The sequence below is a fragment of the Musa acuminata genome, chromosome BXJ2-4 (genome assembly GCF_036884655.1).
Source record: "Musa acuminata AAA Group cultivar baxijiao chromosome BXJ2-4, Cavendish_Baxijiao_AAA, whole genome shotgun sequence".
NCBI classification, from domain to species: Eukaryota; Viridiplantae; Streptophyta; class Magnoliopsida; order Zingiberales; family Musaceae; genus Musa; species Musa acuminata.
Window position 1 is genome coordinate 39,438,226 of NC_088341.1, and position 17,061 is coordinate 39,455,286.

At 37.7% G+C, this 17,061-nt stretch overlaps 1 protein-coding gene across 1 annotated transcript; it reads right to left on the minus strand.

Annotated features, from left to right (window-relative positions):
• Nucleotides 1–6,812: 6,812 nt before the first annotated feature.
• LOC135610816 (ETO1-like protein 1) lies at nucleotides 6,813–16,830 on the minus strand. The gene is made up of 5 exons (XM_065105777.1): nucleotides 15,853–16,830; nucleotides 14,031–15,737; nucleotides 13,607–13,898; nucleotides 8,448–8,757; nucleotides 6,813–7,334 (listed from the first exon to the last, which is right to left on the minus strand). The coding sequence occupies exons 1-5, from the start codon at nucleotides 15,975–15,977 to the stop codon at nucleotides 7,114–7,116; spliced, it is 2,655 nt and encodes an 884-aa protein (XP_064961849.1). The 5' UTR covers nucleotides 15,978–16,830; the 3' UTR covers nucleotides 6,813–7,113.
• Nucleotides 16,831–17,061: the final 231 nt, after the last annotated feature.

The following is a 17,061-nucleotide window of genomic DNA, read 5'->3' on the forward strand; positions in this document are numbered from 1 at the left end:
TTATTTAAAAAAAATTATTTAATGCGTAGGTGTAATATCATTAGATTTGAATTCGAGTCAAATCAGAAAGCATCCGAAAGTTATCTTGCTAGTATTTTCTAACGAATTATACTATAATTATATTTTATAATTTTTCTTAGAATATATAATAAAAATATTCATTTTTTAAATAGTATAGCTATCAAAAGGATATAAATTAGAATTAAAAGAATATAAATTAAAATTAAAAAGGTTTATAAGGGTAAAATTATAATATAAATTTTTTTCTAATTCTCTTTCTTTCTTTTTTACGGTTGCTATACGAGCGTTGCAATTGTTGTCTGTCAATCACCTACGATTATCCTTATACTATCGATCAATAATCTCATCGATCATCTTGCTATGCGAGCTTTGCAATTGTTGTCTGTCCATCACCTACGATTATCCTTATCCTATCGATCAATAATCTCATCGATCATCGTATCGTATTGTGTCATCGTGCCTATGCATGTTTATGTACACATGAGACAATAACTATCCTTATACTAGTAATTGACAACCACTGTAGTGGCACTATTGCAATCGCTTGTGATCAAAGCAGGTTTATTGGTGTGATAGTGATAGCAAGAAATGACACTATTGTAGTCGCTTGTGGTCTTCTTCGACTGTCGCATCCCACGATGCTTTTGCTACATATAGTAGCATCTGTACGTCGTTACTGCCTATGATTAAGCTAGCGACTATTGGAAGTCGTCGCTCTCAACAATACTATTACCAACAACAAGCTGTTGATGGTGGTCTATCGTTCAAATACGTGGAATCTCATATCGTCCGTAAATAAGTGATATGATAGATTAAATAGAAAGGATATCAACAACACAGACGAATCGTTTAAGCATCGTAAATCAAAACTAAATAACATATTTTTACAAGCGAAGGGTGTTAATAAGAAATGATACTATTGTAGTCATTTGTGGTCTACTTGGACCGTGACATCCCATGATATTTTTGCTACATATAATAATACACTTGTACGTAGTTACTGTCTATGATTAAGCTAGTGACTATTAGAAGTCATTGTTCTCAACAATACTATTACCAACAACAAGCTGCTGATGGTGGTCCATCGTTCAAATATGTGAAACCTCATATCATCCGTAAGTAAATAATATGATAGATTAAATAGAAAGGATATCAACAACACAGACGAATCGTTTAAGAATCGTAAATCAAAACTAAATAACATATTTTCAAAAGCGAATGGTGCTAATAAATATAGTATTTAATTTAAAAATATGGCTATGATAATAATTGTAAGAATAAATATCATGATTATGCTACTGTTATGTAAAAAAAATTATTATAAGAAATTAAAATTAAATAACAATAGATCAAATATACAATGCATACCTTTCCATGTCATTCAAAAGGTCTTTATTTGATCTGTAGGTATATCATTGTCGGATCTAAAAGCTATAGCGATGTTGATCTATAAAGAGAATTAGACCCATCTTCTCATCTTTTCCTATCCTTCATAAGAGCACTATGAGCGATGAATTAAGGACTAAGGGAGATTAAAAATAGACTATAATCTCAATGATTAATATTTCATCTCTAGAAGTTTCTATCAAGATCAGAATTAGGAGAGTCTCTCTCATCAAGAGAATCTCTTACGGAATCTTGTTATAATTGAATTTTCTTTCTATCTATAATATATCTTACCTAATTGACATGATCTAATAATATGATGGTAACCCTTACGGAGAAGATATCTAATGAAGAGGTGGGTCAGATGATTATGGCCAAGTAAGTCAATTATGTGGTGATGATGCTAATCTTCCAAATTACGAAGAACTCATAACAAAAAAGAGTTGAAAAATAATAGGGTATGAAGAACTCATAATATCAGTTGAAGGATTGTTGCTGAAAACTTTTAGCTGAGAGATAACCTATGCCGACCTTTTCGCTAAAAGCTCCCACAGGGATTTGATCTAAACGGTATATTGGTTTTTTTTTTTTCTTCTCATTTTATCAGCAAAAGCATGCCATGAGGCTGTAGGAAACCCATCGAGAACTTACTTGCCACTGTAGGATTTCAATCTAAAACTAAAAGGAAAACGACATTGACCGCTTAAACTGCATCTCATACTTTTGTTGAGCGGTCAAGCATGCTTAATTCGAGCATGTGCAAGTGACGCAGAAGATAATGAGGCTTTAATGGTTATGTGATGATGATGGTCCCAATCCATTCGATCAAAGCAGTCTTAGCATGATATCGAAGCCTGATCTATCGACCGGCAATGCTTGTGCTTGTCGTGTCACCACTTCAATGATGGTGACAAGAAAAGCAGAAGAAGACTACTACTGCATGGACCATGAATTCAGGTTTTCTTGTTCTAGGGTTTACAAGGACTCAACAGCGAGTTGCTTCACTGCCTGCAAGTATTGCATGTGAGAAATGTTAATGTCATGTAAATTGTTCACATAGGATTTGGATGCCACACAGTTTCATTGAGATAGTTGAAACATGATCAATCAATCAATCAATCATCATCCATAAAATGATAATTTGATTAATTTTATGCGTTTTTAGCGTCAGAGAGAACTGCTACTGACGATGTAAAGAATTCTAAAGGATGTTAAGCTGGTTGGCTTCTCAAAATATGCATCTTGTGTACCTGATGGAATTAATCTGGCCTTGTTGAAGTACTACTGCTTCGAGAGAATATTTATGAGGAAGTGCCCATGCTTGCCATTGACAAGACTTTGATTAATAGTAAACATGAGAATATGGAAGACAGATACAAAGTTATTTTAAGTATGCCAACTCTAATTTGAGGTGCTTTGTGAACTAATTACCAAGCAAGTCTTTTTAAGGTCTTCTTGGTTTAAATTACTTTCACCTTCCATCATAAAACCTATTATCGAACTCGGAAAATTAGCGGAGAATAGGACATTAATATTGACAAATATTTGTCAAAAATGATTTAGGAATTACTAATTATTTAAGATGCTTAATGGACAAAGACTTTGTGACAGCAGATAAGATTTATCCAACTATACGAGGAAATCTCTCTACTCTGTTGAGGGAGATCCTTCTTCTTAATCTATATAAATAGAAGAGGGATGTTAATGTATTCAAGCTTCTTCAATAATTCTTCTTATCTTCTATTCTCTTCAACACTTTGTTCAACAATGTAAACTTTGCATTTGCAGTTTGTTCCTTTCATAATTCGGAATTAGGAATTTAGTTATTTGGATGAAAATTTTCACTCATTTCGGATATAAATTGAGTTCAGGATTTCTGAAAGTTTGAACTTAAATTAATGGGGATTCACTTGGTGAACTAAGCTGATAGGATGGGTGACATTCCAGTAGATTAGAGTGCTGAATACTTGAATAATGTTTTCATACCGCAGAAAACAATAATTTTAATTATGCTTAGTTATGATCTACGAGAATAAGACATACACAAATTCATTAGCTGAAGCTTTTAGATGAGATAACAGTGGCTGAAGATTTGACAACCTATGCTTGAAGGAGCTGAATAGGTTATAGATCTTTCGACTTCTTCTTGTGTCTGTCTACGCAACACATATCTGCTCAATCACATCCGGAATTCTTCTTCGGGCGAATTCCCAACATCAATTTATTGCGACATCTATTGCATATCATCACTCCTTTTAAGCAGTGATTCTTCTACCGACATCCATGCCTCTCGGAACTCGCTTGCACTGCTTCAGCTCCAGTTTGACAAGCTTAGAGACCACCCTTTCTTCCATCCAACAACATGCTGTCACACACCATAAGCTCAGTTTTGTTCTCATCCGCAGAGCCCTTCTTTGTTTTTTTTGTTCTCTTGGCCGATGTGACTTGTTGTGGGTAGATTAATCTGGACGTGTACTATATATATGCACACCACAAAAGACACATATATAGCTTCGTCTTCGCCATGGCCAAAGCTTTGAAAAGGGGTTCACGAGGAGCACACAAGCTCCATCTGATCCCCCTTGGAAGACATAAACTATATTAGCCTTAACATAAGTTGGTATCTTGTGATGCATGCCATGGCTGCAGTAGTGGTTACCCATGTACGTTATATAGCAAGGCTTTGAGAGCCAGTAATCGCTCTTCTGAATCCGCATGGGAGTACGGTCCCAAACATATGGCTGTCTTCAACCCTTTGGTGGTGCTGGATTCCACCCTGCAACCTGCAGGCTGCAACCCTAAACCTCCCCTATATATACATGTAGCACTGGTGATACTGTAACCCTAAACCTCCCTAGCTAACACACAAACCCTGGTGCTAGCTGTTCTCCTTGTCTCTCACTCTCTCTCTCGGATCTTCTCTCTATTTTATGAGTCTCAACCACCTTTAGTTTTGTCTTTGGATCATATAATATAGTTTTTGTGTGATGGTCTTCACTTTTGCACCACCACCCTACCACTCCATTCTTCCCTCTATAAATCCAGTTGGTGGGGCTTATGAGTGTGATATACTTGGAGTTGATGCTTCTTTACCCTCGTCTCTTCTCTTCTTCTCATCATTGTGCTTTACATGCTTGTTCCATGTTGTGTGTGTCTCTTCTTTCTTGGCTTCTCTTCCTGTCTTCTCCATCACTAGGATCTTTCCTTTTCCTTCATGATCTTTTTTAGCTGTTATTTTCATCTTCCTGGTGTGACATTGTTCCATCAAGATTCTTTTCCATGCGTGATGTGTTGTTTATCTTTCCAGAGAAATGGTTCAGTGAGGCCTACCGAGAAGTGCTCAGGGGAATGAGTGAAGCTGCCAGCATGATCTAACACTGAATGACCAGAACACTTGCAATAACAATGTTTGTGTTCATCGAGGTTAGTCTTTGCTAGGTCATGCTGTGACAGCCTCACTTCTTCCCATTGTTGGGCACAGAAATCTCTCTCGCTCTCTCTCTCTCTCTACCAGAAACAAAGAACAAGAGATAGACAATGTAAGTATGCTCTCTCTCTCTCTCTCTCTCTCTTTCTCCTGGTGTTTCATATCACCATGCTTACTGAGCCTTTTTTTGTGCTTTCCAATGTTTTCACCTACAAATGAAGAACAACTTCACCTGCTGCCTCCACTTCATGAGAGCAATAGATATGTGACTAAAGAAGGGCTTCGTGTTTCTCTCTCAGAGACGAAACATGTCGACTTGTTTTGATGTCATATACAATCTGAATGAACCTTCAGGAGTGTAGAAAAATGCTAGTCATCTGTGGATCAGAACATTTGACATCACTCGGTGACCAAAAACCCATGATAGATTTATGCAAAGGTTTTGGAAGAAGATGCTGTCAAGGTATCATTTGTTGATGCATGGAAGGTCGTGGTTGCTGCATGCCGAGGACACACGTAATGTTGAACAGTTCCCGTCTCACTTATCACAGCTTGATTTGATGTTTAGAGTTTAAAGACTTCTCTGCAACAAATCTCACATGATTTTTCTTGTGATATTTGTATGCTTTTCAGATATTCATTAATTAAGCACATCTGATCTTACTGGCCGTGCAAGAAGGATAATCATTTACAGGCGGTGCTGCTCGTGACGGCCGTCGGACAGGCCCGCTACCTCACCCACATGGGTCCTCCATGTCTCGGCAACCCCCGTCGACGCCACCGTGGTCATGCTCGTGGCGCCCACCGTCGTCATCGCCTTCTTCACCTGCTTCGGCATTCTCTCCTGTCGCCTGTCCATCTTCATGCTGGTTGCGTGCGGCACGCCCCACGTCTGCCATGGCTGCCGTCAGCGCCCATTTCTATCACCATCTTCCTGCTCGGCTCGAACGACGGGCCGTCGTTTCAAAGCATATGGACTGTGATGCTGCTCCTCTACTGCTGCTTCTTCGGGCTCCATGCAGCCAGCCTAGGGTTCTCTGCCACGGCGGCTTCCACCAGCAAATTGCTGCTCTTTATGCTGATAAGACAAGAGAGTGAGATAGATATTGGAAACTTCAATTTAATTTAGTATCTTTGTCTTAATAGTAAAAGAGGCCACAAAAAAAGTATTAAAAGATTATATTGAATAATATTATATTAATGTCAGAGTCGACTTCTTTCCACACTCTTCAACCGATATGGATTATCAATTTCGAGTCCTGTCGATTTTTAATATTTAATTATATTACGCCAGACATATTAATATAGTAAACATTGACAAGTTTAAATTATTAAGAATTTACTCAATTTATTTGGATTGTCCCCACTAATCGTATCACATGCCAATATATTCAATAAATATTTAGTTGAAATTAATTGTAAGCTTGAGTTTTGAATATAATGGTAACTGAATATATATATATATATATATATATATATATATATATATATATCAAGAAATAGAAAATAACAAAGTGTGTAATTAAAATGATCGAATAAAAAAACCTTGTAAGTAAAAGCATTAATATCTTGAATATATTATTGGATAGAAAGAAGAGATTAATGAAATCCTTTGAGTAGAAATAATTTTATATCATGCAAACCTAAAAAAACGTTCTTCATGGATCATAATGTTAAATGATTAAAAAGTAACATATGTGAAAACAAATTAATGTAACTAAAATGAGAATATTAAAATGGATTTGTGAAGTTACTATTAAAACATATAATAAGAAAGACATGTGGCCCTCAGAATATTTTGAATGTAATTAAAGATATCATAAATAATGTTTTAGCCCCTTTTCGATGGAAGAAGAACACTGACACTTGGGGGTTCTCAATTGCTTAGAGGAAATTAACACCCTTCATGAAACACTTCCTCTCATATGATTTCATTTTTTTTCTATATCGTTTGAGGCACATCACTGAGAATTCTGTGTTGGTAAAATCATGTTCAGTCTGCCTGAACTGAATAGATACGATTTACACCATCAAAGTACAATTGATTTGATAATCAAGTAGACCCATCTACTAAAGTTTGCCTCTCAGCTTTCACCATCTCGTTGGACACACCAAAATTTGTAGACAAGCAACACACAATAACTTAATCTAAACAACACGGATTATACAGACCTAGAAGGGAAAATAAATGAGGGAAGAGTACAGATCAACCCTGGCTGGAATCAGGTGCAGCAGCATGGATCTGGTGTAGTATACAGTAAGTATGTTGCGACGTCGGGTCATGGTTCTTGGCTGTTGACGCGCTTGTGGAGCTCGAGCATCTCCTGGTGGTTGGGGTCTAAAGAGAGGGCAGCACGGCAGTCTCGAAGTGCACTGGATATGTCCCCGATATGTTCGTGAAATGCGGCTCGGAGGTGTAGGAGGTGAAGGTCAGCCTTGAAAGCAATAGCCCTTGTCAACTCTGCTATTGCTTCTTTTTCCTTGTGGTTATCCATCAACACTGGAAAACAATTCAGAGAAAAGAATTTAGTCTTGCACGTCAGCAGAGTGAGTTGGCACTGCTACAGACATGAAACAAAACCCACAGGACCACCTAGCTGAACTGTTAATATAACACTGAAGATTTAATGAGCAGAGCTCTCCGAAGCAAACAACAGGAATGACAAAAGGCTGTGATAGGAATCGGTTTAGATGGGCTGAAGGCTTTCAAGATAGCCAACCTGATTTTGATAGAGCATGGCTTTCACAAATGGAGAATTTAGTCGAATAAATAGAATGAATGAAAAACATGAAAACCGTTCTTAGGTCTTCCCCATTATGTTGAATCTGTAGACAACAAATATAATAACACAAAAACAAGGAAACAAATGTTCTCTTTCCTGCATCTTACAGCTTTTGAAGTTTCAAGTAAGATTGCTTTTAGGTAAAATGTCTGAGAAGGAAGGGAATTTAGGTTCTGGCTTTGAAAGATCTTCACTATAGTGTCTGAGCCGGAATCAGCTAGCAATGCCACCAAGGGCTGCAGCTTGCAGTGATCCCTTAAGGTTGGCATGGCCACTAAAATGCTGCTGCCAACAACCCTTTTTTAATAATTCATAACAGAAATCATTAGTAGATACAATAAAATATATTTTACAGTAATATGTAAAAGAATTTGTCCACTTACATTAGACAAAGTAAGTTTGGAAAGATCTAGACTCTGGGTTGCATCATCTGTGGTTTGGGTCAGACTACCCTAGTGAACACAATTTTCAAGGCCTCACAAATTAGGGAAAATGTTGGTATTAGGCTTTGAGTTCTTCCCCCAAGTAACATAACCTGTGCATCCTTGGCAAGATACTGTAAAGGACTATTTTAGCTCAGTATCATTTGGAATGTGTTCCTCTTCTATGATGTGTTTCAATTTTGGCAGTTAAGAATGAAAATATTATGACATATAGACCCAAATGATTCCAGAGATGCAAGAAGAGCATCATACTTTCTGAACCATTTTGTTGAAAACTGTTATGTTTCTCTTTGTTTGTTTAAATTTTAAAAAACGTTGGTAAGGATCCTTTTTACAAACATCTTATAAAAGCAAAATCTACTGGGAAAGAAAGTGAATGAATCTGACCTGCTGCACGATATCTATATGGATAAACCCGCAAGGGGTCCAACTTTGTCACCATCTGCAAATCTTCCTTGGTATGTTCCCGCTCGCAGTACTCGGACCTCTTTTCATATGCTGATGCATTGTTCCTAGCCTTCTCTATTAACTTAGTCATTTCCTCATATGCAGCCTTTCTGTCATTCTTAAGAAAATGGACTCGAGCAAGGCCCTGATGGGCCCGGGTGTGTTGGATTTTTAGGGCACTGATGTAACAATCAGCTGCCAGATCTAACTTCCCACAGTCAACGTATACACTTCCAAGGTTGTTCAGTGCCTGTGAGAAAAACAATAAAAATGCAACCTTAGAAGGGCAATTAGATTATACATAAAAAAACCAGCATTTGAACATTTAATTTATTCAGTTTTGGAAAAATAATAAAAATGCAACCTTTAGAAATGCAAGTAGATTATACATAAACAACCAGGATTTTAACATTTAATTTTTTCAGTTTTGTTATCTCTCTTTGTGGTATTTGCAAGTATTGGTCCATCTGGATACCAGAAAAGAAATATAGAGAATTGTCAGTTAGTTGCTTCAAGAGCTTGTTCTAGCTAGTAGCAACTAGATACTCAAATTATGCAACTTGGAGGACCTCAATTTCTAGAAACCATGGATTTGTACAGAATCATACCACAATCTAACATCAAAAAGGTAAATGCATCAAAAACATGGTTTCACATAGCATGGTATACTGTGATCATACCTCACCACCATTCTACTAACAGCACTAGACAGAAGTGACTTATTATACAATTTTCTATTACTTTTCTTGGTCTACCAAGGGAAATCATACCAAACCAGTCAACACTTACAAGTATGATAAGATTTTGGTTCAGATAGCAAAATCAGTTTGTAAAAGCTTGACCAATATACCAGCATATGAGAAATATATACATTACCACCTGAAGGATGAAATCAGAAAATAATAAAAACCTATGATGGATGTCAAGTAATCAGTGTTGACTATTCCGTTTAACTAAATCTTTCAGTAAAAAAACAAGTCCTCTAGCTATAGGGCTTATTTGTGGCTAATCAAGGACATAAGGAAAATAGCACACATCAGCAACCAGATGTACAGTTCTTTAGAATTATTTGAAAGCAGAAATCTATAATATAATGCTTTCACTGTAAATTTAGTGACCTTGCTGGTCATGAAGGTCCTGCATTCCTGTTTCATTTTTTCTGGCTCAGATGATATCCCATATTTCTCCATTTACCATGACCTCCAGTTTCAGGTATTGAAGGAGTTTGATAGCAATATATAGTGACAAAATCACACAACCAATCATGAAAATACCAAAGAAACTAATGACATAACATCAAGGATGAACATGTAACCTATATAATTGTTGTGTCATATTGTATGTGAAAAAAATGATATTTTTATATACTCCATTACAAATCTATTCTTACGACTTTTAAAATTAGTTATATACCAAAAGTTCTACAGATATAGATGAATGGTCATATGAGCTACTGGGAAAAGGAGGCTTCAATAAGGCCACATATATCTCAAAGCTGGCTTACATTGCTAGCTACGGGTATCCACCATATTAAATGTCAATAGATGCAGCCAGAAATCATACGAAGAATAGCTGATACCAACTTAGAATATGTAGCTTAGCTACTTATCAAGATGTCTCACAACCTACTTATGACTGGCAGCTCACCTGCATTTTCAACTGTGCCAAGCCATCTCATTAAAGTGACCAAAGTAAGCCCGAGACGAAGTGCTTATCTTCTGTAGCTTTTACCAACTTGACACTTTAGTCCACTGATGAACTTATTTTTTCAATCTGCTTTACAATTTTCAAGGTATTCTTTGTGGAAATATATTGACCGCATGTGTACCTTTGTGGAGATATATTAACTGAATGTAGTGCTTCTTTCTTGAGGTAATATGTACTACTTGCTATATGTCCACTGATATGTTTCTATTAATTTTTACAAGTTATTTGGACTTTTCATAGTATCAGCAAACCAAACAAATAAGAAGTTAAGGTTAAAAGTTTACTTGTTATTTAATCAAAAAAGACTATCAGACAACTAAGCTTCTAACTTGGCCACATGGGCTTATAACCAACTAATATCTATAGATTCTGTACCATCTGAAGATTGAATAGATAGAACATTATTTAACATCCAGGTATCCGCTTAGGTAACTAAAAGTTGATCAACATGCAATGCAAATCTGCAGGTATACAAATGTCTATTATTGCATATTTAACTTCAAGATCCCACCCCTTGCTATGATTTAACTTCAAGATCTTCCAGCAAAACATGTCTATTTCCTGGCACCTAAGTTTCTGAATTCATTCCCAAAACCTACATCACATGCACTCATATCCGCTTTGACACACTCATAATATTCCAAGTTTAACTTGCCATGTTTTTCTTCCACCCAGGTAACGTTATCTGATTTAACAAAATAATTAAATATACAATTATAAAAGAAGTCCCTATAGAACTGCTCATTGACATGATATTTATATCAAATTTCAAATAAGATTCAAGAGTAGAAGTTCTGGATTTTTGGGGGTCTATTAATGAAACAAGACCTTTCCAATGACTGAAAGGCAATTTCCTCATACATTTTTTTCTGTCAGAAGAGCGTATTAAGTTGCTTTGTAGTTGTCCACAAAACAACATCTCAGCAGACTACTCTTGGCCTTAATAAAAGATTTTGGATTTATCGGAGATTTTATGAATCCACTTCTAATTATTTGTCTACAAATAAATGGACAAGTGACAGTTGACAGTGGTGTCTGCAATACTGCAGTGAGCAGAAATCTGTCTATATACCATACATGTTTTTTGTCATAGCCTTTCTGTCAAATCCTAATTGCTATTTTTTGTGTGATAAGTTGGTTTTTAGGATTATCCTACTTTCTATATTACAAGATGCTTGGATGATTTACAACAGAAGTCATCAGTGCCAGGTCAACCTGCCTAGGGGTTCAGAAGTGAAGTCTGTATTACTAATTCTATGAATCAATGTTTGTCACAATAAAAGCTTTCTTTATCTGGGTTCACCAATCATGCAGAAAAAATGAAGGTACTATCATCCATTTGTTCACGGAGCAATCTCAAACCAGTGAAATTTTAAACTATCTATTAAGGACAAAACAATAGAAGAAAATCTAGATATACACGACAATAATGAAACTATCATGTCCCAGCTGTTTGAGGTCGGCCACCAACTAAGATATACCAGTAACCAGCTACTTCAAAATTCAAAAAACATTCATTTGTCTCCAAACCAAACCAAGCTGATGCACTGTTACTAAATGGTCCTGCTATCAGATTATTCAATGATTGGTTTGATCATGTTGCAACCTGATCTAAAGATTTAATAGTCAATTCATATTTATTTTTCAGAGAAACAACCACATAGAACTGCCCCAAAAACTGCTGAGTTCGTCTAAACCAACGAATATTACCATTAAACAAAATATAGCACCCTCTTGTGTATGCATAAGGTTACATCATCAGAACTAATAACTGCACTTGACACTTGATCTTATTTAAGGCCAACACCTGGAGCTGAGACCTGAAAGGGCCTTGATGGGGACCAACCTCCCATTTGGTTGGGCATGAGTGCAAGATGGGACCCATTTAGAATTCTCAGGCCTAGGTTCAGAAGTCTTGGTAAATTTACACAGAACCCAACCCAATATAGACCACATATTTTACAAATCATCAAATAGATTTTTCCATGCCTATCACATGTATATTATAGACCTTTTTAGAATCTATTTGTTATTAATATGATTGCATTTAGAATACCATCTTCTGGGACTTTAATGGTGCACATAACTTGTTTCCTTCTATTCCCCGTCCACCACCCAATGAAAAAACAATATTCTTGCTTCCTTGTTTCCTGCCATACTCTCTCCTTCTCTCCTTAATACTTTTCCAAAGTATTGAAAAAATATATACATGAACAAACTATTTACCAACTAATTTATTCTATATCCACTTATTGTCTAGCTCGTTTAAGTAATTGTACCATAAAGAGTAGAGGTCCCATTCTCAACACCTAAATGCTACCCTGAAAGGATATCAATCTGGAGTCAAAGGTCCCTGGCCCTGCCCCAACCCCTTTGATGGCACCTCAGTGCCAGTGATTAAGGGTGGAATGCATCTGGCCCTGATCCAACCCCATTTAATGGCACCCCAGCCCCAACCATTAGTAGCTTATCCACCTAGCACGCACATTCATAAATTTTACCAAAAAAACGTAATGAATATATAAGCTGGAAGACTCCACACAATTATTTGTCCTCCTAGATTAATCCTACAATTTTTGTGAATCACATCAGCCAGGTTTTGCACCTCAACATGGAAACAGAATCCGAATAACATTTAATGGTAGAATCACACTTGTAAGACGCATAACATATTTTAAGAGTTAGATAAATGAATTGTTGCCTTTTAAATGAATATGTTTAGGAGACAACTGCTGGATAGAAAAAGGGCAAGCCCCAGTGCTCAAGTCCCTTGCCAATGTAAAGTATGGGAAAGATTATATATGCAGCCTTACCCTTGCAAGTAGAGAGGCTGCATCCATGATGTGAACCTTGTTACCAACTTACCAGTTAAGGTAGATAATTAATAAAAGAAAAATAAAAACGATATAGCAAAGTGCAACTTAGAGGATCTGGTTTGAGCAATTTATATAGTTAGGCTTTGGCGATGGATGGAGTTATGTTATCTTAGATGGTATAAACAAAGATCTATTCAAAGAAAACTGTCAAGTGTTCTGAAAGCAAGCGTACAGTAAATCTTTTTAGCTGAAGACAGTGTTCGTTCTCTGAACTAGATGGACCTCATCGAGAGGCTTTGGCCTACCAGACAATAATCTTTATCAAAAACTCAATGGGTGAACCCAACACAAGGCTAGCTCTCTTGTTAAAAACGTCAAAGATGACTCTTTGCAGTAAATTTTAATTATCTTCCAAACATTCCACAAGAATAATAATGTATAATCTAACTGTGCCCTGACAGAATAAAAGGTTAAAAGTCTCAAACTAAAATTATTTAGTCAACGAAGTAAAAGGAAAATTCAAAGAATAAACAATGAATTAAATGTTGGATAATGCAAAAGGCAAGATAATGCTACCTGCCCCTTTCGGAGCCTATCTGATGGGCACTTTAGTGCATCTTCAAGAAGTGAAACAACAGTGGCAGAACATGAAGGATCGAGACTTGAATCTGCCAAAGCATACGCTTTCAAAAAGAAAGCCTCAAATGACCTCTGAATAGAGATAGACTCCTCAGCTTTACGAAGTCCTTCTTCACAATGACCAGTATCATATAATATCCAACCCTCGTAAACCAAACGTTCATGCTCAGTTGCAGTATATTGGCGTGCTAGCTGTAGGCTACGCATTGCAGCCTCAGGGCAGTTCAACCTGATCAACCAAAACCACAAGTTGATTATATTTTAAAAAATTCCATTCTTTGAAAGAAATAATCATAATAAAGAACCAAAGACTCAAGTAGAAAAATAACAAGAACAAGAATAATCATAATAAAGAATCTACCTTAGGAGAAGCAAAGACTGCCTAAAGTACAACACCCCTTTTGCAGCATCAGACTCGAGCATCTGATAAATAACTGAAAGGGAGCCTATATCATCAACTGATGACCACCGATCATACAGTTGAAGCCAACAATCAGCAGTCGTCCATTGGTCCACATGTTCTCTAACTAGTGTCCGCAATTGGGAAGCAAATACACGTCCTTCAAACATTCGGTACTCAGGGGACAGTGTAAGAATTGCTTGGACATCACAAAGTGCAGCTTTATAATCCTCCAGCGCCAGATAGAAAATAAATCGCAGTTCTAGACATTCTAAAGACAGCTTGAAACCCAGAACTCGGTTAATTTCTGCCAATGCAAGCTTGGCATCTTGTTTTCTCATCAAAGATGCTGCTCGATACATGTAGGGGTAAGTAAGAGTAGGGTCAAACTCTGTTGCCTTATCAAGGTCTTCCCACTTCCTATCACCTTCAGAATACAAAGATCTCTCCTGATACATCCACCCAAGTGGCTGATAGGACGATATCACGGAGCTAAGCTTCTCATAGGAAGAAAGCTTGTCCCCCTTGATGCAAGCCAATCTAGCCAATCCAGCTGCGGAATAGACGTGTCCAGCAGCAAAAGCAGCATTAAAATGCTGTTCTGCTTCACTGTACTCCTTTCTCAGCAGCCTGACACATCCAAGCTGGTGAAAGGCGACTTGCTTCTGCCTAGTACTGAAGGCCGACTCCACCAGCTTCTCTAGAAAACCTGCTGTGACATCCGACCTTGGATCAATGTTCATCGCGACTTCACTTAGCAAACAGTACAATGAAAATGAAGCATGTCCAACCATGGTTGCCCTCTGTTGCCTGTTGGCATTCAAGAAGATCTTAATAACTTGTTCATCGTTCAAACACTCGGGAAGTTCATGTAAGAGAACTTGCAAGCATGAAGCAGCAAGTACAGGGGTATTTTCTTCCATGGCACACTCCATAAGTTCTACAGCATCTTGGCGTGAAGAAACTACTGATGCCAATTTCCTATCACAAGCATCTTTAAGCTTCTCACAGCAGAATGTATTTGCAAAAACCAAGATCTCCAACGAAACTTCAACTGATAAATCTTCTAAATGCCCTGAGCTACTGAACTTAGAGACTGCTCTCATGCCAGCTGGTGAGATGCCATTCTCAGACAAGTCAATGATTTCAAGATGTGACTCTGTGAAGGACCCATTGAGCATGGTATTGAACGGAGTAGACAATGCTGCAATCTTTTGTCTCTCACAGGAAATCATCTCATCCCTTATGCGGAAGAATACAGTACTAGAAACTTGTGAAATATCATAGCATTCACCGTTCGTCTCAACATTCTCAATAGGAATCTGAGAAGCAACATCCAGAAGCCCAAATTCTTGTGAGCACTTCCCGCACGAAGCAAGGAGGTCCGAAATAACCTCTTCCCCTTGTTTCTCGTACCTTAGCCATGAACCATACACGAGCTTCTCGTGAACGGTGATAGCATTCTTCCAAGCAGCATGAAGGCTCCTTTGGAGCAATTTAACCTCCCCAAGCCCTCGAAATACCAGAAACTGAAGCAAGTACAGGTTTGACCTTTTCTTGGGTGCGCATGACTCGAGCTCTTCATGGATCTGAGCTAAGACATCCACATAATCTACAGGCTTAAATAAGGCAAGAATCGGCGGTTCGGCAACCTTGACAAGAGATTCACTATGCATCAAACATACAACCAGGTAGCTCATTGTTATTTAAGGGAACAGAAAGGTGAATAAAATTAAACTAAACATCAAAAAGAAATAGAAGAAACGGAGAGCGATAAGCTTACATGGAAGATGGGGAATATGAAGAGGATTTGGAGAGCTTGCCCCTCTCCACCTGAAGCCATGACTGGGGATTAAGGGCATGGAGTTGTGTCTCTTTGAACGAGTCTGAGAGGAAGAGATTCCTCATGCTGCATAAGAGAGAGAAAATTTCCCAAATCTCCACACTCTCCAAATAGTATTCCCCAAAAAGGATTAGGAAATGGAGGAAATCAGATTTAAAATAGGTAAAAGAGACACCTTTGTGCCACAAATCACAACCCCTACAAATGGAACCTTATTCCAACACTCACAAGATGGGGATATCGAAGACCTTCAAATCGGGTTCCTACGAAATAGAAGCTGAGGCCGAGAAAAGAAAAACGAAGAGAAACTATCCACAATTAACAACCAGAAAAGGAAAAAAAAACCCTAAGATTAGAGACCCAAAAGAGAAAACCCTAAGATCTAACGAAGAAAATGGAGCAAACACACCAACTTCTCCCAAATCCCACCTCGAATCCGCTATACGAAATGAAAAAACACCTCCCAACACAAGAAAACAAAGAAAGGCGCCTCCTGTCGATCTAATTCCCAACCAAAACAGATAGAAACGAGACCTCGAACGGAAAGGATCGAATCAAATGGACGGAGAGGGGCCCCCCTACCGCCGACCGCCAGAAAAAACCAACCCCGGACTAAGATTTCACTAGATCAAGATCCCAAATGAAGCAGCTTTGCAGTGAAAGAGGAGGCGAACGACGGAGGCGAACCCCACAGGCCTTGTTTGGTTCTGACTCCTTCGCGGACACGACCACGCGCGCTGAGACCCACACTCTACGATTACAGACGAAGCCGCCGAGGTTGTGCGGTCACAGAAGGGATCCAAAGCCCGGCTATTGCATTGAAATCCCTGATCTGAGCTGAGATTTTGTTGGTTCCAATGGAAATAAAGGAAAGGAGACAGCTTTAACAGAGAAAGAGAGCGAGAGAGAGAGAGAGAGAGAGGAGAGAGAGAGAGAAGTAAAATAAAATGGATCAATTAAAAAAGAGAATTTTATAGCTTTGCGATTTACAAAATGACCTATTTACCCTTACGGAAATATTCTATGACATGTATGTTCTTCCCTAATATTTAAACGTCTATCCCCACCCAAATCCCAAGTCACCAATAACTAGTTTCTGTTTTCTCAAAAATACAATGCTTAAAATATTTTTAATATTTTTTACCATAA

What these genes read in the sequence shown, in the direction of transcription:
- LOC135610816 (XM_065105777.1), bottom strand. Translation starts at nt 15,977, where the DNA reads ATGAGGAATCTCTTCCTCTCAGACTCGTTCAAAGAGACACAACTCCAT. An exon ending in ATAGGCTCCGAAAGGGGCAG is followed by an intron (nt 8,758 to 13,606) that starts GTAGCATTATCT and finishes TTTTTCTCACAG; the next exon opens with GCACTGAACAACCTTGGAAG. An exon ending in ATATAGATATCGTGCAGCAG is followed by an intron (nt 7,335 to 8,447) that starts GTCAGATTCATT and finishes ATTGTTTTCCAG; the next exon opens with TGTTGATGGATAACCACAAG.